At 43.7% G+C, this 27,776-nt stretch overlaps 1 protein-coding gene across 1 annotated transcript in view; it reads right to left on the minus strand.

Annotated features, from left to right (window-relative positions):
• The window catches only part of LOC122938981 (myosin VIIA and Rab interacting protein), a 570,956-nt gene that overhangs the window by 305,879 nt on the left and 237,301 nt on the right, over window positions 1–27,776 (minus strand). The window contains exon 3 of the mRNA XM_044294890.1: window positions 25,802–26,023. Coding sequence (XP_044150825.1) covers window positions 25,802–26,023 — 222 coding nt within the window. The remainder of the gene's footprint in view (window positions 1–25,801; window positions 26,024–27,776) is intronic.

Genomic DNA, 27,776 nt, shown 5'->3' on the forward strand with positions numbered 1-27,776 from the left:
AGCGATCCCACCCCCGGGGCCCCCGTGGCGGGCCCCGGAAGCCCCCTTTTTTCCCATAGACTTTGACAGGGTAAATTTTCAAATCGCTCCCACTCGCCAGGCTTTGAGGCTAAAGTCACCAAACTTGGGTCACTTAGTCATGGGCTCAACCCGAAAATTTTTGGCACATTTCGGGGACCCCAAAATGTAGGCGGGGCCACACAGAACCAATCAAAATCTCCCCATTGACTATAATGAGACCTTCAAATCGCTACTCCTCCCACATTTTTAGGAGTACAAATTCCAAACTTTGCAGACTTGGTCGGCACCCACCCGAGTACCTTGCTTGTGCTTTGTTACCCGATCCCACCCTCCGGGCCCCTGGGACAGGGCCCCCAAAATCCAAGTTTTTCCCATTGACTTTGACAGGGAAAATTTTCAAATCGCTCCCAGTCGCACAGATTTTAAACTAAAGTCACCAAACTTGGGTCACTTAGTCATGGGGTCAACGCGCAATTTGTTAGCACATTTCGGAGACCCGAAAATTTGGGCGGGGCCACACAGAACCAATCAAATTCTCCCCATTGACTACAATGAGACGTTCAAATTGCTACTCCTCCCACAGATTTAGGAGTATAAATACCGAACTTTGCACCCTTGGTCGGCACATACCCGACTATCTTGCTTGTGCTTTGTTAACCGATCCCTCCCTCCGGGCCCCTGTGGCGGGCCCCCGAAAACCTCTTTTTTTCTCCCATAGAGTTTTATTGGAAAAATGCAAACGTTTGTCACTCATACAGCTTCGGAGTGAAACTCACCAAACTTGGGTCACTCAGTCATGGGGTCAACCTGGAAATTTCTGTCACATTTTGGGGACATTAAAAAGTAGGCGGAGCTACAAACAACCAATCAGATTTTCCCTATTGACTTCAATAAGAAACCTTTAAATTGCTGTCATTCTCACAGTATTTAAGCCAGAATACCCAAACTTGGCACCGTAGGTCATTGGGTGACTGGATTCAAAAAATAATGAAAAAGTGGGCGGAGTCTACAACGGCCAATCAAATTTCAGCCATTTGTTTAAATGGGAAAAATTCAAACTGCCGCTGCTCTTAGACTGTTAATGGCAGGTTTCCCAAACGTGGTACAGTTGGACAATTTAGGATTAGGATTAAAATTTTGAAAAGTGGGCGGGGCCAAAAACAACCAATCAGATTTCTTTCATTGATTTCAATATGGAAAAAAAAAATTTCAGAAAATTGAAAAATGCTGCCATGATTGATGTCAGGGGCTTCAAATCTCTGAAATCAGGTGATAGATTACTTTGGATTCAAAAATTTAAAAAGTGGGCGGAGCCAACAACAACAAATCAGATTTTCCCTATTAACTTTAATGAGAAACCTTTAAATTGCTGTCATTCTCACAGTATTTAAGCCAGAATACCCAAACTTGGCACCGTAGGTCATTGGGTGACTGGATTCAAAAATTTATAAAAAAGTGGGCGGAGTCTACAACGGCCAATCAAATTTCAGGCATTTGTTTAAATGGGAAAAATTCAAACTGCCGCTGCTCTTAGACTGTTAATGGCAGGTTCCCCAAACTTGGTACAGTTGGACAATTTAGGATTAGGATTAAAATTTTGAAAAGTGGGCGGGGCCAAAAACAACCAATCAGATTTCTTTCATTGATTTCAATGTGGAAAAAAAAAAATGCAGAAAATTGAAAAATGCTTCCATGATTTATGTCAGGGGCTTCAAATCTCTGAAATCAGGTGATAGATTAATTTGGATTCAAAAATTTAAAAAGTGGGCGGAGCCAACAACAACAAATCAGATTTTCCCTATTGACTTCAATGAGAAACTTTTAAATTGCTGTCATTCTCACAATATTTAAGTCAGAATACCCAAACTTGGCACCGTAGGTCATTGGGTGACTGGGGTCAAAAAAAAATTAAAAAGTGGGCGGGGTCTACAACGGCCAATCAAATTTCAGCCATTTGTTTAAATGGGAAAAATTCAAACTGCCGCTGCTCTTAGACTGTTAATGGCAGGGTTCCGAAACTTGGCACAGTTGGTCACTGGAGGACTGTGCCAATGTATATCTCATTTTGGGGATGCTAAAAAGTGGGCGGAGCCACAAACAACCAATCAGATTTTCCCTATTGACTTCAATAAGAAACCTTTAAACAGCTGTCATTCTCACAGCACCCAAACTCGGCAGGGTGGGTCAGTGTGAGACAAAGGTCAAAATTTATAAAAGTGGGCGGAGTCTACACTCCACCCAGTTACTCCGCCCACTCCAGTTGTAAGCTACTGGTGGAGGCAAGAACACATCACACAATTTCCCCAGAAATTGTACCTTTTCTAGTTCTTCTTATTCTTATTATAGCCAAATTTGCCACCCTAACTCCTCCCACAGTTTTTACACTACATAGACAAAAATTTACCAAAACGTGCAGATTGTTCCCGATCGGATTGCTATTACTTTGTGGAGCGATCCCACCCCCGGGGCCCCCGTGGCGGGCCCCGGAAGCCCCCTTTTTTCCCATAGACTTTGACACGGTAAATTTTCAAATCGCTCCCACTCGCCAGGCTTTGACGCTAAAGTCACCAAACTTGGGTCACTTAGTCATGGAGTCAACCCGAAAATTTTGGGCACATTTCGGGGACCCCAAAAAGTGGGCGGGGCCACACAGAACCAATCAAAATCTCCCCATTGACTTTAATGAGACCTTCAAATTGCTACTTCTCCCACATTTTTAGGAGTACAAATTCCAAACTTTGCAGACTTGGTCGGCACCCACCCAAGTACCTTGCTTTTGCTTTGTTACCCGATCCCACCCTCCGGGCCCCTGGGACAGGGCCCCCAAAATCCACGTTTTTCCCATTGACTTTGACAGGGACAATTTTCAAATCTCTCCCAGTCGCACAGATTTTAAACTAAAGTCACCAAACTTGGGTCACTTAGTCATGGGGTCAACCTGAAAATTTCTGTCACATTTTGGGGGACATTAAAAAGTGGGCGGAGCTACAAACCACCAATCAGATTTTCCCTATTGACTTCAATGAGAAACTTTTAAATTGCTGTCATTCTCACAGTATTTAAGCCAGAATACCCAAACTAGGCACCGTAGGTCATTGGGTGACTGGGGTCAAAAAAAATTAAAAAGTGGGCGGGGTCTACAACGGCCAATCAAATTTCAGCCATTTGTTTAAATGGGAAAAATTCAAACTGCCGCTGCTCTTAGACTTTTAATGGCAGGGTTCCCGAAACTTGGCACAGTTGGTCACTGGAGGACTGTGCCAATGTATATCTCATTTTGGGGATGCTAAAAAGTGGGCGGAGCCACAAACAACCAATCAGATTTTCCCTATTGACTTCAATAAGAAACCTTTAAACAGCTGTCATTCTCACAGCACCCAAACTCGGCAGGGTGGGTCAGTGTGAGACAAAGGTCAAAATTTATAAAAGTGGGCGGAGTCTACACTCCACCCAGTTACTCCGCCCACTCCAGTTGTAAGCTACTGGTGGAGGCAAGAACACATCACACAATTTCCCCAGAAATTGTACCTTTTCTAGTTCTTATTCTTATTATAGCCAAATTTGCCACCCTAACTCCTCCCACAGTTTTTACACTACATAGACAAAAATTTACCAAAACGTGCAGATTGTTCCCGATCGGATTGCTATTACTTTGTGGAGCGATCCCACCCCCGGGGCCCCCGTGGCGGGCCCCGGAAGCCCCCTTTTTTCCCATAGACTTTGACAGGGTACATTTTCAAATCGCTCCCACTCGCCAGGCTTTGACGCTAAAGTCACCAAACTTGGGTCACTTAGTCATGGAGTCAACCCGAAAATTTTGGGCACATTTCGGGGACCCCAAACAGTGGGCGGGGCCACACAGAACCAATCAAAATCTCCCCATTGACTATAATGAGACCTTCAAATTGCTAATCCTCCCACATTTTTAGGAGTACAAATTCCAAACTTTGCAGACTTGGTCGGCACCCACCCGAGTACCTTGCTTGTGCTTTGTTACCCAATCCCACCCTCCGGGCCCCTGGGACAGGGCCCCCAAAATCCATGTTTTTCCCATTGACTTTGATAGGGAAAATTTTCAAATCTCTCCCAGTCGCACAGATTTTAAACTAAAGTCACCAAACTTGGGTCACTTAGTCATGGGGTCAACGCGCAATTTGATAGCACATTTCGGAGACCCGAAAAAGTGGGCGGGGCCACACAGAACCAGTCAAATTCTCCCCATTGACTACAATGAGACGTTCAAATTGCTACTCCTCCCACAGATTTAGGAGTATTAATACCGAACTTTGCACTCTTGGTCGGCACATACCCGAGGATCTTGCTTGTGCTTTGTTAACCGATCCCACCCTCCGGGCCCGAAAACCTCATTTTTTTTCTCCCATAGAGTTTTATTGGAAAAATGCAAACATTTGTCACTCATACAGCTTCGGAGTGAAACTCACCAAACTTGGGTCACTTAGTCATGGGGTCAACCTGAAAATTTCTGTCACATTTTGGGGACATTAAAAAGTGGGCGGAGCTACAAACAACCAATCAGATTTTCTCTATTGACTTCAATGAGAAAATTTTAAATTGCTGCTATTTCAACATTGTTAATGGCAGGGTTGTTAAACTTAATATATTCGGTTAATAGGTGACTAGAATTCAAATGGTTTAATGTGGGCGGAGTCTACATCGGCCAATCAAATTTCAGCTATATGTTTTAATGGGAAAATGTAAAACTGCCGCTGCTCTTAGACTGTTAATGGCAGGATCCCCAAACTTGGTACAGTTGGACAATTTAGGATTAGGATTAAAATTCAGAAAAGTGGGCGGGGCCAAAAACAACCAATCAGATTTTCCCTATTGACTTCAATAAGAAACCTTTAAACAGCTGTCATTCTCACAGCACCCAAACTCGGCAAGGTGGGTCAGTGTGAGACAAAGGTCAAAATGTATAAAAGTGGGCGGAGTCTACACTCCACCCAGTTACTCCGCCCACTCCAGTTGTAAGCTACTGGTGGAGGCAAGAACACATCACACAATTTCCCCAGAAATTGTACCTTTTCTAGTTATTTTTAAAATTATAAATGAAGAAATGGTGGTCAGGGGTGCATCGCCTATTAGACATTGTGAGGCAATTCCCTCAGGGGAGCCAGGTAGGGACAAGAGTGTGTGTGTGTGTGTGTGTGTGGGGGGGGGGGGGGCGGTAAGGCAGTGGGCAATGAGGCCAGACTTTGCATAGACAGAACAGGCAGAGCAATGGCATCATTATCCTTTCACTACCTGAGCCGGGCTGCATACAGTTCAGTGTACAGATCGGAAGATGTCTGTGTCCTGTATTGTTAAAACTATGGGGACATTAGGAGTGCTATAACAGGTTTTTACTGGCACACAGAAGGGATATTTTTTAGTATTGGCACACATTATAAGGGTGGCACTATGGGGACATTCATTCTTCCGTAGGCACTAAAGGGTGTATTTTTTGTACTGGGACACGATGAAAGGCGGAATTTTTCTACTGTCACAAATAAGGGGGCACTTTTGTTCTGGCACACATTGTAAGGGTGCATTTTTGTACTGGCACACATTGTAAGGGGACATTTTTGTAATAGCATGGGTTATAAGGATGCATTTTGTACTGGTACACAGAAGGGGCCATTTTATTGTACAGGTACACATTATAAGGGGGGCATTATGGGAGTATTTGTTCTACTGGGTGTGCTAAAAGGGGTATTTTTTACTGGCACATGTTATAAGGGAGCATTTTTTTACTGGCACACATAAAGGGGCATTATTTGTACTGGAACATATTATAAGGGGCATTTTTTAATAGCACATGTTGAAAGGGTGCATTTTGTACTGGCAAACATAAGGGTGTATTTTTTTTACTGACACACATTGTAAGGGGGTATTTTGTACTAGCACACATTGTAAGGGGGTATTTTTTGTACTGGCACATGTTACAAGTGGGCATATTTTATACTGGCACACATTATAAGGGACTTTTTTGTACTGACACTTTATAAGGGGATATTTTTTGCAGAGGCACACATTATGAGGAGCATTTTTATACTGGCACACATTATAAGGGGAGTTATTACTACCGGGAGTATTATGGCAGTCTTTATTACTACTGGGGGACTATGGGGAACTTGCTTACTAGTACATTTTGAGGTACAATGGGGGACATTATTACTACTGGGGGCATTCAGGCAGATAATTATTTCTATTGGTGGGACTTTTGGGAGCACTATTTATGTGGGGTTGTTCATGTGTTGAACATGAGATCGATAGCTTGTAGATACAATGCATTAGTTATGTATTGCAGTAAATGGTGAATTTAGACAGGGTGTAACAGAAGTCTAAACATGTGAACAAAAATATCGTATTGGGTTGCTCAACCAAGAGTATAGATAGGTAGGTGCAACTGCTAGAGACACCCAGTCTGAAAATGTGCAAATAAACGGATAGTAGCAGGCACACTTACAAATGGAGTACGTATTAATATCCAAAATGTATTATATTTGTACACTTCTGAATATATAAATAACAGACATTAAGCAGCAATACAGTATAAAACCAGAATAAATATGAATAATATGAAAACAAAATAAATGTCCACTGAGTTGTTCAACAATATCCCTATAATATATAGCAGCAAAAATAGTAATTTTCAATTTCAAAAGGGGATATATAGAACATTAATTCTAGGTGATATCCTGGAAAGATTGTATTGGCATGAAATTGATATAAGGATCAATGTCCAGAAACGGTATACCAGTTGTAGAGCAATCAAGTTGATGTATAGTTGGTATAATATTCAGCTCAAAAGGTTCTCAATAGATAGGGGTAGGTGAGGCAGTAATGCTGGCCATATATCAAGTGTTAGTAACAGCGCTTATTGATAATAGCAGAGTAGTAGACGGAGGCGGTAATTTTAAGGACCTGCAAGCGGGGGTAAAAAGGTTTCAGGCCGTTGTACCTTAACGTGGCGTCCCCTCGTATTCTCCGGTACTGACCTGGCGCTTACCTCTCCTGAAGTTCCCCTCGCAGTCCCGTGAGTTCCATCTGTTATGTCCTTCTGTATGAAGGCTTTTCGGCGTTCCACGTGGAGTGAGGCAGCGCTCGTGGGCTCTGTATGGTACAGCGCACTTCTGTATAACCGAGACAGAAGCCTGGGAGCTGGCTGCCGTGACAACCGCTCGGAGCCCCAAGATTGGATTGCAGTGGGTCGATCAGCAGCCTGGATCTGACCATGACAGGTGCATGTGAGTTGTTTAAACACAGATAACACCTAATGTGTATGGAGCAGGCTCAGCTCCTGCAACGTACAGTTACGTCAAGGTGCGCAAAGTGACACATTTAGTTAGACTGAGTTTGTCTATAATTGTGACTTAGATAATTACACCATAGCTAATTAGTAATCAATGCAGAAATCTAAGGAATTTCAAATGGTTACTTTTTCTTCCAGCTTTACATTATATAACTTTGGACCACTGTCAGATCATCTGTGTGATGTCAGTATTACACATTTGGTTTACAATGCATCCTATTGCTCCAGAATTCCTGTATTCTTCCATCGCATTATACACGGCACAGATACAGGGTGGCTGGGACGGGAGCTGCTGCACATGCACGCCTATATGTGCTCCCACAGTCCCGACCACCAGAGAGGCTGGCATTTTTTCCTATACTGTGCAAAAATGGCAACCACTACTGGATGCCAGGGTGGTCATAACCATGGAAAAAGCTGTGTTTAATGTGATGGAAAAATGAATCCAGGGATAACACCTCTTGTGTACAAATGAGGTCCAAAAAAGTAGATATTTAAATGTATAAATTACAAGTTTTACTGAATCTTTTCCCAGAAAAAATAGATATCAGTCTTCTCAGCTCCTCCTGCTCTATAACATGCTGCCTGCAGGTTGCAGTGCATTTTGTGCTGACAGCTTGCCTTGAAAATGCCTGTACAAAAACAAAGTGGGGGAGATTTATCAAAGCTGGTTTAGTTTTCCATAGCAACCAGAATCCACTTTTCATTTTTCATAGCTGAAAGGTGGAATTTGATTGGTTGCAATGGGCAACTAAGGCTGCTTTCACACTAGCGTTCGGGTTTCCGTTCGTGAGCTCCGTTTGAAGGGGCTCACGAGCGGACCCGAACGCAGCCGTCCAGCCCTGATGCAGTCTGAATGGAGGCGGATCCGCTCAGACTGCATCAGTCTGGCGGCGTTCAGCCTCCGCTCCGCTCGCCTCCGCACGGACAGGCGGACAGCTGAACGCTGCTTGCAGCGTTCGGGTGTCCGCCTGGCCGTGCGGAGGCGTGCGGATCCGTCCAGACTTACAATGTAAGTCAATGGGGACGGATCCGTTTGAAGATGCCACAATGTGGCTCAATCTTCAAGCGGATCCGTCCCCCATTGACTTTACATTGAAAGTCTGGACGGATCCGTCCCAGGCTATTTTCACACTTAGCTTTTTTTAGCTAATATAATGCAGACGGATCCGTTCTGAACGGAGCCTCCGTCTGCATTATTATGGGCGGATCCGTTCAGAACGGATCCGCCCGAACGCTAGTGTGAAAGTAGCCTAAGCCAGCTTTTCTTTGCATCAGTTTTGATAAATCTTTCCCAGTGACTGTAGAGCATTTTTATATTTTCCAACTGGTCGACATTCTGTATATCATCTGGCCACTATGATTTTTGGTCCCTTAAAAAAAAATGGAAGTAATGTGAAACCTTTCCTAAATATAACTAATCCTGTTTTTACGTTATCACAACACATTCTGCTAGGTGCCAAGATTCATGTAGCTGCCAAGTGGAAAACACCAACCCTCCTTTTCTCAGTTGTTATATCACGTATCAATCAAATAATATGATGCGAGAAACTATCTACCATAAGATCTGATACCGCTGAATAGTTTAAGCAGGGTATACTTGGATGTCATCATCCCATTCTCTAGATATGTGCTATTAGGAACACCAGAGAATCCAGGCTTCTGAATCGTAATCCATCATGGCCCTGAAATTCTGTGCCTACACCATTCATTACCACCTTGGTGCATGCGCAGTAGAGTTCTTTTCAGCTAGACCAGGGCAATGTGCTGCAGTGCTCATGCGCTGAGGTTGTAATGAACTACGCAGACATAATATTTCAGGGCCAGGCAAGATGATGATTCAAAAGACTGGCTGTTTCCATGAGAAGGAGCAGAACTAGGGCACATATAGGGCACGGGTCTGAACTTAGCAGCTCATTTGTATATGAATTAAAAACATATTTCTCATCAATGCAGTAATGGATCAAATAATAAAAGGTAGCGTTGGATTATGGCAGGCAAGCACTACAAGGAATTTCACACTCATTTTTCTGGTGACAGACTCCCTTTAAGAAACACAATTACAGTGCTGATACAACAGCGACCAGTAATCTACTCGACTGGAGGCATCCAGAGACCTCGGAAGCAGTGAATATTTTACGTTTTTTACTATATTGTTTGCAGTATTTCCTAACTGAACTGCTTTATGCATCCAAAACATTTAGAACCTTTCAGAGCGTATTATATCACATTAGATTACAGTCTGTTAATAGTATTTTGTGGTTCAAAGGAAACAGGCTGAGAACCAAAAGTTCCCAAAAGCCAAGCATTTATTTATTAGATTTGAATGCATGGAATGAGATGCCCTACAGCAGTCTGAACCTGCAAATGTTAAAGAATATGCCCACCTTTGCACTCATTTTTTCTTACTGTTTCAAGGCATTCAAAATAACAAATTGAAGCTGCTTTAACACCTTGACTAAATATCTACAATGAAATATCTACAGTCCCTGTGCAGACTCATGTGACTCTATGGTGACAGATTACAACCAAACCCTGTGTCGTCTAATCCTGGAGTCATTGGGTGGGGGTTAATAAGCACTCCACACCAGTTTTTGGCGTAAAAAAGTCAAAAGATCCCATTTTGTGACCTCTTTGACTTAATGGTGTTTTTGTGTTGTCCTTTCCACTTGGGAGTGACAAGGGAATGGTCGGGGCCAGGGTCTGGACCTCAGCGCTGACACATTAACTAACTTTTACACCTGGAAACAGGAATAAGAGAGGAATGAAGCTTTCTCAGACAGCTGATTAGCGGGGAGCCGAACCCCGCCAATTTCATATTGATGACCTATCCCAAGTATAGGCCATCAATATGAAAATCCCAGAGTGCTCATTACAGTATATAGACAGTGACTACTACACTAATGGACACTTTAATACACCCTTCACTCCAGAAAAGTCACAAAATAGGGCCCTGGAGACTTTGTGGGCTTATTTGTGCAAACATTTGTGACTTTTTGTATTTTTACACCGCTCGCTCCAAATTTATCACAGATTTTTTTTAAGTTGCAACTTACTCTAGTAAGGGTTGGCATAAAAAGTAGGATTAGGTAGGAGTAAGAGTACGATTTCTAGTGTTAGGTCTAAAGATGCCCTAAATTGAACAATGTACAGCATTTATTACATTTGGTGAAAAGTACGCCAACACAGACTCAAGCAAAACTGACTTTATTAACCATCATGATAAGTTTCCTGCTTTGTTCTTTACGGAACCAGCAAGTCTACTTTTAAGGGTTAGGGTTGATTTACATGAGCACGATACAGATGTATTTTCAATCTACATTACTCCTGTCTGTTACGGCCCAATTGCAGTTTTAACTGAGAGGTCAAAATAACAATAACTTATACAAAGACGGGTGCACTCTGTGGTCTTACTAAACCCTCATACTGATGTAAAATTGAGAGATTAGCCAACATATCCTACTGTGGAGGACATGCCTGAGCCCGAGCTGCTTGAGAATCCTTGGTGCGGTGCTTGGGCTCAGACATGTCCTCCACAGTAGGATATGTTGGCTTATCTCTCAATTTTTCATCAGCACCATTGCATATGGGGTTGAGCACTTCCTGCTTTTCATCACCACGCCAATTTGTAGTTAACTGAGAGGTCAGTTAAACTCGTGGTCGAGTTGTAACACATAGTACTTTTGTTCATGGATTATAGTCTTATGTCTTGTGTAAGTGCTGGCTACCTGTCAGTTGTGCTTTTGTCTTTTGCTAATAAAAGAGGGAAGAGTGCCAGGAGGAATACCGTAATGTATATGTGCATGGTCATCAATGAGGTGGAGTCATTCTACTTTGTAATATTCTATCACAGTAAGTAAGGCACAGACTTGGTGCATTAACACAGGCTGAAAGTGAAAGCGGTATCTTCCATTTCCTGTCTAGCGCACAAAGCATCGCATAGTGAGATGTATTTCCTTTTCTCCAATATGTAAGCTAATGTGGAAGAAGTAATCTGATTGTTTTTGACTAGGCATTGCTTTTTACTGCTTCCTAAATGAGTTTACTCCACTTAAACTAATGAGGCTACAATAGCATCAATCTACCGTAAGTGTTTCACCTGCCTTCCTTTCTTCTGGTGTGTCATTCCAAACACCAGGTATGGATCCAGGATACTTTCCTTTGATGTAGAACACATTCCTTTTAAAGGGAACCTGTCACCTGTATTTTGGGTATAGTGCTGAGGACATGGGTTGTTAGATGGCCGCTAGCACATCCGCAATACCCAGTCCCCATAGCTCTGTGTGCTTTTATTGTGTAAAAAAAAACGATTTGATACATATGCAAATTAACATAAAAGAGTCATATCTTACTTGTGTGACCGGAAAAGAGTCATATTTTCAAGCTCTGACTCATCTCAGGTTAATTTGCATATGTATCAAATCGTTTTTTTTTACACAATAAAAGCACACAGAGCTATGGGGACTGGATATTGCAGATGTGCTAGCGGCCACCTAGCAACCCATGTCCTCAGCTCTATACACAAAATGCCGGTGACAGGATTCCCTTTAACAACTATGGAAGAGATTTATCAAGACCAGTGTGTGCGGTCTTTGATATGCCCTGCACTGCCAGAGGATGCACTTAATTTATACTGAGGGGCAGATAATGTAGATAATGCAATAGTTCTAACTTTGCTGGAAAACAGAGCAGTAGCTAAGCATTTCATCACCTAGGACAGAAATTCAGTGTGGTGCCCCCCCCCCACAGGAACTTTGCCCCCCTCCTGAATAAAATGTAATATAACATACATACCACTATTCTGCATACATATTTAGTACTACACAGAGAAATAGTACCAAAGTGTACTATGTACCACCATACATAGTACACACATTACACGATACTCCCAAAATTAAAGAGGCTCTGTCACCAGGATCATCTCTATTAAACCAGCCCCACCATAATGCCGGGTAGGCTTTATCATGCTGATTAAAACAATACCTTTCTTTTGTCTGTAAGATAAACAGCTGCAGAGACATCAGTGTTTTTATTAATATGTAAATGAGAAGTTGGTGCTCCAGGAGGCAGGGCTGAATGGTCTGAGCACTGCTTTGTAACACCCCCTGTAACACCTCCCCTTCATTGATAGGGCTAGACATGCTGAGGGAAGAGCTGTGTCCTAGCATCTACATATCATATAGTCTATGTACTATAGCTTCACCACACTGACATCTGCTCAGAAAGCTAAGATACACATTACTGCTTTATTCACAGGCACAATGTATGATTATACAGACACCAGCAATACGTGTTAGCTTATAGACATAGAAAAAACAGATATTTCTTTGTGGTAATCCTGTAGCTTTGTGGTAAATGCATGGATTTGTATGTAGAAATTCTGGGAAAGCCTTACATAAACTTTTTTTTTATCATGTAACCCATAATAAAAGGCTATAACTAATATATAATCATATAATAACAATAAAAGGCTTTACTATATTGAGATTAGTTTTTGTTTGTTTTTTGCTTAGAAACCTGAAAACTATTACTGGTCTATTCACAGGCACAATATTCTCAATATGATAAGGATATAGACTTTTATTATGGGTTAAATGTGGAAGATATTTTTTTATTAATAAAAATGCAGATTTCTCTGCAGCTGTTTAACATACCGACAAAAGAAAGGTATTGTTTTAAAGAACATGATGAGCCCTACCAGCCAGTATGTCTGGTTTAATACGGTTCATCCTGGTAACAGAGCCGCTTCAAGCAGCACAGTGTGAACAGGTGCAATGGTGTAACAACAACTGCAACAGGCTTCGGTCTGTCCAGGACATTGTGGAATCAGTCCTACTGCCTTTTATGACTCAGAAGACATGGTTTTTCAATTAGTTAACACCTGACCACACACTGTCCGTGCTACACAATGTGCTCCTCAGGGTATCCAGCAGCTCCCCTAGCCAGCTCGATTGCCAGATCTCTCCCACAGCAAGAATATCTAGGACTGGATGGGGTAAGGGATCTCCCATGCACTGCAGCCAACAACCACCTTGGCTGAACTAGGGTTTCAAGTTGGAAGAGCTTACCACGGGAGATATCTAGCATCTGTATGACCATTACCGTGTGAGAGGGGCAGCCTGTGTTGTAGCCACTCAGTATTAATGTGCCCCTGTCTCAACATATACCCTGCTGCAGAACCCAAAATAAAGAGTGCGCCACATGGGCTGTGTGATCACTGACCAATCACCACTAGCATTTTATACTTTCTTGGTCTCAGCCCAATCGCATTCGATTTTCCAAGTGTTCTTTTTTTATTTTCCAGTAGTGTACATAGATAAATCCCCTGCTTCCCTTCACACAGTATATGTAAAACTAGCTGCCTGCAGCCACCACTAGGGGGAGATGAATACATAGGAATGTATACAGTTACTAATGAAATCAGCGAAAGCTCTATAATCCCTATGTGCTGATCTCCCTGTTGTGGTGCCCAGTGGAAAATGCACGAATCTACAGTATGCTGGGAACAGAAGAAGTGGTTCATTGCTGGGACCCATATAATTCATGTGCTCTGTCTCTATGGTACAGAGCATATAGAGTGAATACCCAACTACAATATAGTCAGATAGTCATGACCACACATGGATAAAACATATAAATAATTTTTGTTTGAATATTTCATTTGTTTTTAATAACCTAATACTATGATGCTATTCTTGGATATTAATTAGCTCTCTACAGTTAATCAATATTGTTCGATCCGTTGTATTAAATAATATTGATTTGTGTTTAAGAATATTCCCTTTCTTGAGTGGTAATTCAATCTAGCCTAGTATTTCTTCGCACCACAGTTAAAGTATATAGAGAAAAGACTTATGTGAGAGCCCTGATGATAATGGTGGAGAAATAATGTACCATTGTATGGGAGCTTTGGCATTAACCCCTTAAGGGCCAGCCAATTTTTTGTTTTTGCTTTTTTTTGTTTTCTTCCTTTCCGTTTGTAAAAAGCCACAACTTTTTACATTTTTCATTCACATAGCCATATGAGGACTTTTTTTTTTAGGGACAATTTGTATGTTTTAATGGCTTCATTTTTTTTTTTTTTACCATATCTTGTTTTGGAAAATGGGAAAAAATTGTGGGGTAAAATAAAAAAAAACACAACTCCGCCACTAAGGTTTTTTGGGTTTTGATACTGCGATGTTCATGACATGCTAAAAATGACATGACGTCCTTATTCTTCGGGTCAGTATGATTATGATGGTTCCAAATTTGTACAGTTTTTATTATGCTTTCTTTACTTCTTCTAATAAAAATTTTCTTTGTATCACCATAATGTCATGGTCTTACCTTCTCACTGTTCTCCTTCGTTTGACATGTGCTGGCGGCCATCTTGGTTTCTGGGTTTCTTGTAGCCTCCCACCCTGCGGCTCCTCCTTCCCACTGGGAGGAGCTGGATGCCTAGCTCATATATATAGAAGGTCTGTGGCTTCAGTTCCTTGCTTGGTCCTCCTGTGTTCACATGCTTCTAAGACTGCTGCTGCTTCTGGTTCCTGATCCTGGCCTCGTCTGACTACCCCGTTGGTTCCTGATCCTGGCTTCGTCTGACTACACCGTTGGTTCCTGATCCTGGCTTCGTCTGACTACCCCGTTGGTTCCTGATCCTGGCTTCGTCTGACCACCCTCCTGGTTCCTGACCTCTGTCTACGCAAGACCCTGCTTCGGTTTAGTCATCCGTTTGGACTTTTGCTACGGCTTGATTTCCAATAAAGCCTTCTTATTCCACTCATCTCTGTTGTACGTCTGGTTCATGGTTCCATGACATTAGGACCAAGCCATGAATTCTGACGATACAGGGCCATCCTCGCTACCTACGCTGGTTGCCAGACTTGATCAGCAGGATCACCTGTTGGGTCGGTTCGCTGTGGCGTTGCAAACCCTGCTTGAACGCACGGCTCATTTCGCTTCCGTTGCCGATGGGTCGGTTGTCGCTCCTGGGCCCGCTCCTACTGCCGCTCCGGTTGTTGCGCCAGAGTCTACCCCGACACCTGTTGCTGCGCCTGCGGTGTCTCGGGGTATGACCGGTTCTGCCCCCCTTCCACAGCGCTTTGGGGGAGAGCCAACTCAGTGCCGAGGTTTCCTTAACCAGGTGGGCATTTATTTCGAGTTGCTGCCACATGCCTTTCCTACTGAGAGATCAAAGGTGGGCTTCTTGATCTCGCTGCTCTCGGACAAGGCCTTGGCCTGGGCCAGCCCTTTATGGGAGAACAACAATCCGGTGGTTGCCGAGTTTTCCGGTTTTGTTGCTTCTCTTCGGAAGGTATTCGATGTGCCGGCTCGTGCTGCCTCTGCTGCGAAGCTCCTTATGTCCATCAGACAGGGTTCACGATCCGTAGCTGAATACGCCATTGAGTTTCGTACCCTGGCAGCAGAGGTGGGCTGGAATAATGAGGCTCTGGTCGCTGCTTTCTCTCATGGTCTCTCGGATGCCTTGAAGGATGAGGTTGCAGCTAAGGACCTACCAGTGGAGCTCGAGTCTCTTATTTCTTTCCTGATTTTGATTGACACCAGACTCAGGGAGAGACCTTCCTTTAAGGAGAGCCTGCGGAGGTCTCCTAACAGATTGGCGCCTACGTTTGCTGTCCCACCCGTGCCTCCCTCTCCTCCCACGCCTCCTGGGGATGACTTGTCTGGGGGTGAACCCATGCAGCGGGGGTTTGCTCGCCTGTCTGAGGGGGAGAGGGTACTCCGGAGACGCGAGGGCCGATGCATGTACTGTGGTCTCGGTGGGCATTTTCGGTTGGCATGTCCGAACCGTCCGGGAGAACGCTCGCACCTGAGGTCCTGTCGGGGGCAGATCTTGGGTGGAGTCTCCTCGTCCCCGGTTTCCCGTGTTGACAAACCACTGATCACGGTTGTCCTCTCCTGGGTCGGGGGCTCGGTGACGACCCAGGCGTTGGTGGACTCTGGTGCTGGTGGTTTGTTCATTGATAGAGTGTTCGTTGCCGCCAATTCCATTCCTCTGCAGCCTCGAGGTTCCCCACGGGCTCTTGAGGCGATAGACGGCAGACCCCTTCTGCCGCCACACGTGACTCATGAGACCCTTCCAGTGGGGATAGCCATTGGTGCCGTTCACAGAGAGTCGGTCTGTCTCCAGGTTATTTCGTCTCCACACTACTCGGTGGTCTTGGGGTACCCCTGGCTCCAGAAGCATAATCCGACTTTCGATTGGAGATCGGTCGAGATCCTCTCGTGGTCACCGCAGTGTGGGGCTAGTTGCATCCATGGGCCTGTCAAGTTGCTGTGTACTTCCTCGGACTCTCTGTTGCCTCCTGAATACGAAGAGTACCGGGATGTATTCGATAAGGTGCGCGCGGTTGCCCTACCTCCGCACCGCCCATACGATTGTGCCATAGAGTTACAATCCGGTGCAGTTCCTCCTCGTGGCAAAGTCTATCCACTGTTGGTAGCGGAGAATGAGGCCATGGAGGAGTACGTGAGGGAGGCGCTTTCACGCGGACACATTCGCAAATCCTCGTCCCCGGCAGGGGCTGGATTTTTCTTTGTGAAAAAGAAGGGCGGCGAGTTGAGGCCTTGCATCGATTACAGGGGTCTCAATCGCATCACGATCAAGAACGCTTACCCGATACCCTTGATTTCCGAGCTGTTCGATCGCCTCAAAGGGGCCACGGTCTTTACCAAACTCGACCTGAGGGCGGCATATAACCTGGTAAGGATCAAGGCGGGCGATGAGTGGAAGACCGCGTTTAACACCAGGACCGGTCATTATGAATCCTTGGTTATGCCCTTTGGGTTGTGCAATGCGCCCGCAGTCTTCCAGGAATTCATCAACGATGTTTTCCGTGACCTGTTGCAGCAGTGTGTGGTGGTCTATTTGGATGACATCTTGGTATATTCTGCATCCATGGAGGCCCACATTCTGGATGTCAGACGAGTGTTGCAACGCTTACGAGAGAACAAGCTGTTCGGTAAGCTTGAGAAATGCGAATTTCACCGATCCCAGGTAACCTTCTTAGGTTACATCATTTCCGCTGAGGGGTTCTCCATGGATCCTGAGAAGGTTTCGGCTGTCTTACAGTGGCCCCAGCCCAGTGGGCTTCGTGCCCTGCAGCGCTTTTTGGGCTTCGCCAATTATTATCGGAAGTTCATCAGGGACTTTTCCATGCTAGCCAAGCCTCTCACGGATCTGACCAGGAAGGGCAGTAATCCTCAGGTCTGGCCGCTCGAGGCCATCCGAGCTTTTGAGGCTCTAAAGTCCGCCTTTGTGTCGGCTCCGATTCTGTCGCATCCCAACCCTGGGTTGCCTTTTGTCCTCGAGGTGGACGCGTCTGAGACGGGAGTAGGCGCCCTCCTGTCTCAGTGTAGAACACCAGAGGGTCCTCTGCTTCCTTGTGGGTTTTACTCCCGGAAACTGTCTTCCGCGGAGTGCAACTATCAGATTGGTGACAGGGAGTTATTGGCCATCGTGCAGGCCCTTAAAGAATGGAGGCACTTGCTCGAGGGCTCGGTGGTTCCGGTTCTCATCCTGACGGACCACAAGAATCTGACCTACCTCTCTGAGGCCAAGAGATTGACACCACGTCAGGCCAGATGGGCTCTGTTCTTGTCACGTTTTAATTACGTGGTCTCCTACCTACCCGGCTCCAAGAACATCAGAGCGGATGCCTTATCACGGCAGTACTCCGAGCTGTCCGGGGAGGAGTCGATTCCGACTACGGTCATACCCCCGAATCAGATCCTGGCCGCTATTCGCACCAGCCTGACCTCTCCTCTGGGTGAGCAGATTTTGGCGGCTCAATCTGGTGCTCCCTCTGGGAGACCCAACGGCAGATGTTTTGTGCCTGAGGAGTTGCGCACTCGGTTGTTGCGAACCTACCATAACTCCAAGGCCGCGGGGCACCCTGGAAAGAATCAGCTGTCCTGGGCGGTTTCACGTCTGTTCTGGTGGCCTTCTCTACGTTCCGACATCGCCGCATATGTAGCGGCATGCTCCGTTTGTGCCCAGAGTAAGTCCCCTCGGCACCTTCCGTTGGGCCTTTTGCAACCCATAGCCACCGGGGAGCGTCCATGGTCACACCTGGGGATGGATTTCATTGTGGACCTCCCTGCATCCCGAGGCCATACGGTCATTCTCATGATTGTGGATCGGTTTTCCAAAATGTGCCACTGTGTTCCTCTCAAGAAGTTACCCTCTGCACAAGAGTTGGCCTCGATTTTTGCCAGGGAGGTCTTCCAGTTGCACGGTTTGCCCAAGGAGATTGTGTCGGATCGGGGGAGTCAGTTTGTGTCCAGGTTCTGGCGCGCCTTTTGCTCCCAGTTGGGGATTCATCTCTCTTTCTCCTCGGCCTACCACCCTCAGTCCAATGGGGCCGCAGAACGATCCAATCAGGCCTTGGAGCAATTCCTTCGTTGCTATGTCTCCGATCACCAAGACAATTGGGTTGACCTCCTGCCTTGGGCTGAGTTTGCCAGTAACACGGCGGTGAACTCTTCCTCTGGGACGTCTCCCTTCATGGCCAATTATGGGTTCCAACCTGCCGTGTTACCGGAGGTATTCTCTCCCCAGGATACTCCGGCTGTGGAGGATCACCTTTCCGTCCTACGTACTTCTTGGGTACAGATCCAGAGGTCCCTTGAGGTCTCTGCGCAACGCCAGAGACTCCAGGCTAATCGCAGACGAGCACCCGCTCCTTCCTACCAGGTCGGAGACCGTGTATGGTTGTCCACCCGCAACCTCAACCTTCGAGTGCCCACTCCCAAGCTGGCGCCTCGCTTTGTTGGTCCCTTCCGAGTGCTTCACAGGGTAAACCCGGTAGCCTATGCCCTTGCGCTTCCTCCTGGCATGCGGATCTCCAACGTGTTTCATGTCTCCCTGTTGAAGCCATTGGTGTGTAATCGTTTCACTTCCTCGGTTCCTCGGCCCCGTCCGGTCCAAGTGGGCAATCGTGAGGAATATGAGGTGAGCAATATCCTGGACTCACGCCTGGTCCGCGGTCGGTTGCAGTTTTTGTCCATTGGCGTGGTTATGGTCCAGAGGAGCGTTCCTGGGTTCCCTCCGCAGATGTCCATGCTCCTGCGTTGCTCCGAGCCTTCCACGCACGCTTCCCTCTGAAACCGTTCCTTACTCCGCGGAGGAGGGGCCCTTGAGGGGGAGGTACTGTCATGGTCTTACCTTCTCACTGTTCTCCTTCGTTTGACATGTGCTGGCGGCCATCTTGGTTTCTGGGTTTCTTGTAGCCTCCCACCCTGCGGCTCCTCCTTCCCACTGGGAGGAGCTGGATGCCTAGCTCATATATATAGAAGGTCTGTGGCTTCAGTTCCTTGCTTGGTCCTCCTGTGTTCACATGCTTCTAAGACTGCTGCTGCTTCTGGTTCCTGATCCTGGCCTCGTCTGACTACCCCGTTGGTTCCTGATCCTGGCTTCGTCTGACTACCCCGTTGGTTCCTGATCCTGGCTTCGTCTGACTACCCCGTTGGTTCCTGATCCTGGCTTCGTCTGACCACCCTCCTGGTTCCTGACCTCTGTCTACGCAAGACCCTGCTTCGGTTTAGCCATCCGTTTGGACTTTTGCTACGGCTTGATTTCCAATAAAGCCTTCTTATTCCACTCATCTCTGTTGTACGTCTGGTTCATGGTTCCATGACACATAACTTATTTATATTTCTGTCTACAGATCTGTATGACGGCTTGTTTTTTTCAGGGCAAACAGCAGTTTTTATTGGTACTAAAATAGGGGTACATAAGACTCCAAAGACTGCAAATGAATACTACTGCAGAATAGGGGATTCTCACAGCCTGCCTGCCTATTTCTGCCACAGACATAGCTTAGCAGCAAGCTATCACCAGGCCTCAAGCTGTCATAGCAACTGATTGGAGCCCTGCGATTCCACCGTGGCAGCTCCGATTAGTACACAGAGGAAGGCCCCTCCCTTTATCTAATCCCACAGATGCTGCAGTCACTATTTGAGAGGTTAAATCCTGGTCACTGTCGGTGGGTGTCTACTGTATTATACAGTGCCATATATGGCGTGAAGTCAACATGTGAGCTTGCTCCATAAATCCCCTGCTCACTAATGTCATAACTGTACAACATTATGTTTTTAAGGTGTTGAAATGACTCAATCACTAAGTTTTTTTGGTTCCCTAAGGGCTCCATAAACTAGTGAGCGATCCCTTTGGTAAAAAGCTGGGTTAGAATTTTTAGCTGACCTAGCCTTTTTGCTAAAACCTTGTATTGAACAGTTCCAGTGCTGGCAATGAGTCCTGATATTCATGAGGACCTGGTTCTCCCAGGTCCTTGTAAATGTCAGGACTTTTTGGCTCATGCTCTGCATTAAACAACTCCAGTGCTCGAGCTGTTCAATACAAGATTTTAGCAAAATGATTTGGTGAGTTAAAGAGAGTGATCTTGTGTTTTGCTAAGGGGATCTATCACTAATTTATGCAGCCTTTACGCAGAAGTGCTGATCTGGGATATTTAACCCCTTAGATGTCACAGTCAACATTTCAAAAATAAAATCCACTCCATATATTTAGTATTGTCGCATATCCTTAACGACCAGCTCTATATAATTATCATGAAAAATATCTTGCACTATGAATGCTGTAAAAAAAGACAGAATTGTTGTTTTTTTGCTTATTTTCCACAAAAAAATGTAATAAAAAGCTGTCAAAGTTTTATGTACCCCAAAATGGTACAAATAAAACTACAAGTCATCCCACAAAAATCAAGCCGTCGCACAGCTCTGTAGAAAGACGAAATTAAAATGGCATGAGCTTTGGAATGTGTGGAAATAGTTTTTTAATAAGAGGGTAAAACATAAAAATAAATAGACACATTTTTTCCCCAAAAGTGAGGGAAAAATGGCAGTGTGTTTTATAAAGCAATGAATAATGAGTGAGTGCTTTCATTATAAGGAGCTCATTAGTATGCAGGAGGCTCGGGGAGTGGTGAGCACTGCTAGTGCTGGCTGTACTTTTCCTTCCATGAACTGCACTACATCCTGATTGTGTATAGCGTCAGGACGTAGAACACATAGGCGAGCACTATGACCTGACGCTGTGCAGCATCCGGTCGCAGTGCAGCCAGTAGAAGACCAGGACGTGGTAAGTACAAGAAGGACCCACTGCATCTGCAGAGCGGCTGCACCATCCAGAGCACAGCAATTTGCTGTGTGCAATCCACACCAGAAATTCGCAGCAAAACAGCTGTATATGAACTTACCCTTAACAGTCATTTGGAAAGTCATTATAATCAGCTGCTTATAAAAGTATTTGGTGGATTCTTTGAGTGGCACATTCTTAGCAGCCTACAGCTCATGTGTAGTATTGCATTATGGCTCTGGCATATGGCAACTTCTGAGTGGTACTGAGCTACAATGCAATGCCCATTTAAGTCTGTTGTGCCCTACTGTAGTTTATGTGTCTCAATTCTGTTGGAGACTCACCGAGGTTTCTTCTTCTATTGTATTCTCTTGTGCAATATTCTATTGGACAGAGGAACAAAGTCACAAGGATTGTGTGTGCTTGCGTACAGACTTAGGGGGTCATTTATAACTTCAGCGGATCCACAGCCAGATATAGGGGTTTATTAAGACTGGCATGTAAAACACTGGTCTTAATAAATGACCCACTTAGTGCACACGACCTTGCTGTGTGTTGGAGGCATAATGTTTTTTGACTGTAAGGAAGTTGTGAGCTACAGAACAATTTCTCTGACAACTATGTCAGTTGCATAAGGTATGGCATAGTCAAACCAGGAAGTCTGGATCAAAGACACAAATTTAAATGCAAGAGACTAACAAAGGTCCAACAAGTAACTAAAACAGACTTAAAGGGTTATTCCAGTTATAATAAATTATCCTCTATCTGCAGAATAAGGGTCCATTTACACAACTATATTTTCAATTAACATCTGATCTGGAATTTTTGTGGATCAGATGTGGAAAGAAAACGTGCTGAATAAGATCATAGGTTGGAGGCATTAGGTCTCGGAGAACCACTTTAACATGTTCTGTAAAATGATCTTTTCAGATATTTTTAGGTGGATTTTTTGGGATTGTTAATACAATAAGTGGATTTTTGGGGTATTGTACGTAAATACAACAGGCTATGCAGGTAAGACCCTAAATCAACTGCTAATAGTCACTTAATCTTCGATTACGGTAAGCATCCTGTGACATTGTAACAGCACTACTGCCGCATCTGTCTGACATTACTCTGCTGCTGTTTCTATGATCGATATTTATAGTTCAATGTCAATCAACCATCTAAAGCATTGTGTTTCAATGATTAGTCTGCAGAAGCCAACTATCCCACGAGATGTGGAAGTGTCGTGAATAAAAATGCAGAAGGTAGAATCTTTATGAGGGAGGATAAATAGGATGCAGAAGCCTTATTCATGGAGAACTGATTATGCTCAGCCACGTAAGGATACGCATATTCACAAGATCTTAACTATAGGCTTGTAGCATCATGTGTTTCTTATTTTTATGTCGCATTAGATATGGAAATTTGACCTTTAGTTACCAGATTCTACACTACAGAATTAAAGGGGTTGGGCGATTATCTTATGTAGGGGCTCTTTTTTGCGGGATGAGGTGACGGTTTTATTGGTACCAGTTTGGGGGGCATATGCCTTTTTGATCGCTTGATGTTGCAATTTTTGTGATGTAAGGTGACAAAAAATGGCTTTTTTGTCAAAGTTTTTTTTTTGTGTTCACCTGAGGGATTAAATCATGTGATATTTTTTATAGAGATGGTTGTTACGGACGTGGCGATACCTAATATGTACACTTTTTTATTTACTTCACTTTAACACAATATTTCCATTTTTTAAACAAAAAAATGATGTTTTAGTGTCTCCATGTTCTGAGAGCTATAGTTTTTTTCTATTTTTTGGGGGATTGTCTTATGTATGGGCTCTTTTTTTGCAGGATGAGGTCACTGTTTTATTTGAACCATTTTGGGGTGCATACGCCTTTTTGATAGATTGGTGTTGCACTTTTTGTGATGTAAGGTGACAAAAATGGCTTTTTATAAACAGTTTTTATTTTTATTTTTTTATGGTGTTTATCAGACGGGGTGGATCATGTGATATATTTATAGAACCAGCCATTACTGACGCGGCGAAACCTAATATGTGCGTGTTTTCTTTTTTTTTTCTTTTTTTAATAAAAAATCAGGAGAAAGGGGTGTTTTTTATCTTTTTTTACTTGAAACTTTATTTTTTTATAGAGATGGTTGTTACGGACGCGGCGATGCCTAATATGTACACTTTTTTTATTTACTTCACTTTAACACAATATTTGCATTTTTGAAACAAAAAAATTTATGTTTTAGTGTCTCCATGTTCTGAGAGCTATAGTTTTTTTATTTTTTGGGGGATTGACTTATGTATGGGCTCTTTTTTTGCAGGATGAGTTGACTGTTTTATTGGAACCATAAGGGGGGCATATGCCTTTTTGATAGCTTGGTGTTGCACTTTTTGTGATGTAAGGTGACAAAAATGGCTTTTTTAAACAGTTTTTATTAAAAAATATATGTTTTTTATCAGATGGGGTGGATCATGTGATATATTTAGCATTATGGACCTTTTCTTTCTTTTTTTACTTTTGGGGGTCTAATCCCCTCTGCAATGCATCTGTATTGTAATGCATTGCCTGTTAGTGTATTACACAGAGTTAGGGCTCATGCACATGATCTTGCCGTTTTTTGCGGTCCACAAATTGCGGATCTGCAAAAAACGGATGCCGCCCGTGTGCCTTCCGCAATTTGTGTAACGGAACAGAAGGCTTATTTTAGAGTTGCCTATTCTTGTCCGCAAAACAGACAAGAATAGGACATGCCTCATAATGTTTGCGGGGCCACGGAATGGAGCAACGGATGCGGACAGCCCACAGAGTGCTGTCCACATCTTTTGTGGATCCATTGAAATTAATGGTTCCGTATACAGACCGTATACGGAATCAAAATACGGCCCGTATACGGAACGCAAAAAACGTTCGTGTGATGAGCCCTAATACACTAACAGGTTGCCTAGGAGACCCAGTCTGAGGCTGGATCTCCTCGGCACCTGTAGTAGGCAGGTCCCGATGCCATGCAAGGCATTGGGCAACCTCTGCACGGCATCGGGCTGCCTTCTCACCCATCGGGTCCCTGCCACAGCAGCGTGGGAACCCGTTTGGCTCCCTCACCAGCCGCGATTCCTTTCTATGCCGCGGTCAGCGCTGATCGCGGCATAGCAGGGTTAATCCACTGGGTTAATGCAGGCGGATACAGGCGTACCCCTCCCGCCCAATCACCATGATGTAATAGTATGTCAAAATATTATGTCATATGTCGAGAAGGGGTTAAATTCTTTAAGGCCAAGAACATTTTAGGTTTTTTTTCCTCCCCACATTCCAAGAGCCATAACTTTTGTAATTTTCCGTTTACATAGCTATATGAGGGCTTATATTTTACGGGACAAGTTGTATTTTTTAATGGCACCATATAATTTATCATGTCTTGTATTAGAAAAAAGGATAAAAAAATAATTTTTGTGGTGAAATTGAAAAAAATTTAAATAAAAATCCGGCAAGGATTTTGGGGTTTTGACATTATGAGAAATTAGAAATTTCTTTGCATCTCCATTTTCTAACAGTCATACCTTTTTTAAATTTCCATCCACGGAGCTGTATGAGGGCTTGAAGGCATCTCTTCACCTTACCTCACAGATGCCCTAATCACTTTTGATTGCGGCATCTGAGAGGTTAAATGATGGGGGTTCGCTGTAATTGCTGTTCCCCGTCAGTGCGGCCGGGTGCCTGTTGTATTATACTGTTGGCACATGCTGCGTATGGAGCGGTCTCACCGCAGCAACCCGTGCCATACATTTCCTCACACATTATCACATACCTGATAATGTATGAAGGGGTTAAAAAATGTAGCAAAAATTTTAGGGGCCATGTAACTCCCCTTAAAAATAAAGTGAATGGTAACAGCGCTGCAGTAACCAGGTATGGCAACAACATAGTGTATAGGGGTGGCACCACAGCTCCTAAAAACAGCTAATGGCAGGGGTGCCTCCATTTAGGCGCTCACCATCTTAGGGCTCATGCACACAAACTTATTTTCTTTCCATGTCCGTTTTTTGCGGACCTTATGCAAAATGATTCATTTCAATGGGTCCGCAAAAATAAAAAACGGAAGTTACTCCATGTGCATTCCATTTCCGTATGTCCGTATTTCCGTTCCGCAAAAAAATAGAACATGTCCTATTATTGTCCGCATTACGGACAAGGATCGTACTGTTCTATTAGGGGCCAGCTGTTCCGTTCTGCAAAAAGACGTCATCAATATTTTCTGCGGATCCCTTTTTTGCAGACCGCAAAATACATGAGCCCTTATACTGATAGCCTTTCCTAAGTAGGTTCTGGAAACCCCTTCAGCCTGGTTAAACAGAAACTGGGAATAGAACTTACCTGGTTTGCTGGCAAACATTACAAATCCAGGCCTTCTCTTTCTTTTGGAAAGAGCTGCAGTTTTTGCAGATGTTGAACTTGCAGTCCAGACATTGCCGCTTGGAGTTGATCAGAAATGTGAAGGGAGAACAGCATCTAATGCAGCAATGTTCATTAAACTTCTGATGCTTTGATAAAATGGAGCACTTATTGCTCTCTTCATCCAGTTTCTGCTTTAGTTCACTGAGGAGAGGAAAGAAAACAGTTACTAAAACTACATTAAGGCATTGTCATAGAAATATAGCATCATAATAAAAGCGTACACTAACTATAGAGTCCAAGTTCATTAGTGGTACAACATCCCACCCTTAATCGCCTATGTTTAAACCCCTCATTTTTGGTAGTAAATTTGGAATGCTTTTACTTATCCAAGTGATTGTGAGATTGTTTTTCATGACACATTGTCTCCAACCCAAAATGTAACAAAACTGGCAATTTTCCAAGTGTGAATTTCAATGCTTTTAAGGGCTCATGGACAAAAATGTATTTTTTTGTCTGTGTCCATTTCGTTTTTTCTCAATAGGGCCGCAAACAAAAAATAAAATACAGAATTGACTCTGTGTGCATTCCGTGTCCGTATGTCTGTACCACAAAAAATAAAACATGCCCTATTATTGTCTGCATTACGGACAAGTATAGGACTGTTCTATTATGGGACGGCCATTCTGTTCCACAAAATGCGTACTGCACATGACCAGTATTTGTGTTTTGCGGATCTGAAATTTGTGAACCGCAAAACAACATTCGTGTGCATGAGCCCTAAGACAGATGGTCATACCTCATAAAATAGTTACTATTTACCATATGTCCACTTTACTTTGTCATCATTTTTCAAACACACTTTTATTTTTGGAGATGTTAAAATACATTAGTTTACCTTCAGTTTATCAAATTTTCCCCAAAAAATCCTAGATCTATTTTTTAAGGGAACAATTCAGTTTTGAAATGGCTTTTAGAGGCCTATATATCAGAAGAACTGCCCCCTCCAACACACACACACACACACACACACACACAAATCATCACATTTTAAAACTGCAACCCTCAAAGTATTCAAAATGTCATTTAGGAAGTTTGTCAACCTTTAGGTGTTTCACAGAAATTAACACAAAATGGTTGAGAAATTTAAAAATTTCATTTTTTTTTTAACTTTTTTTAATCTATTTTCTGGAACGTCACAGCAGGTGTTAAAATATTGTAGAAATAAAACATCATTCTTATTACCTAGTTCTGCAGTTTAAAAAAAAATATTAATAAAATCATATTAATATAATTTGGTATTCTCAATAATTTTACTGACCTACAGAAAAAGATAAGTGCAAGATAAGTAATGTGATCTTTTTATAGGTTGCTAGAGACGCGGTGATACAAATAAGGGTGGGTTCACACTAGCTTTATGGAGTCCGACCCACTCTGTCAATAGTGACCACAGCATCTTAATGGTTAGATAGAGGGAGGGAGCAACTTGCCAACCACGAGGTGTAAAGTAGTTGACATGACAGTCTGGGGCCTTTTATAGGCCCCCAAGCCTGCCATGTCCCAGCCTCTATTACATTTTGCCTGTCAGAATGATTATGTACTTAGTACAGAAGTATTACACTATACAGTACAAGTGATCAAATGGTCACAGGTTTAGGTCCCCAGTGAAACTATTGATCAAAAAGGTCCCTTGTATCCCAAAATGGTAGCAATAAAAACTATATATCACCAAGCAAAAAATACGTTTTTATTAAGCTTTTTAATATTTTAACCCCTTCACACCATGGATAAAACTATATGTCCGATGTGTGTAAGGGGTGTATGGAGCAGGCTCACGAGCTGTGTAATACAGCTGACACCTGCTGACAATGGCTAGAATTGGAAATAACTCCCATCCGATTTCAGATGCTGTGGCCAATATTGACTGCAACATCTAAGAGGTTGGCCAGAGGGATGG

The sequence above is a fragment of the Bufo gargarizans genome, chromosome 5, assembly GCF_014858855.1.
Source record: "Bufo gargarizans isolate SCDJY-AF-19 chromosome 5, ASM1485885v1, whole genome shotgun sequence".
Lineage (NCBI taxonomy): Eukaryota > Metazoa > Chordata > Amphibia > Anura > Bufonidae > Bufo > Bufo gargarizans.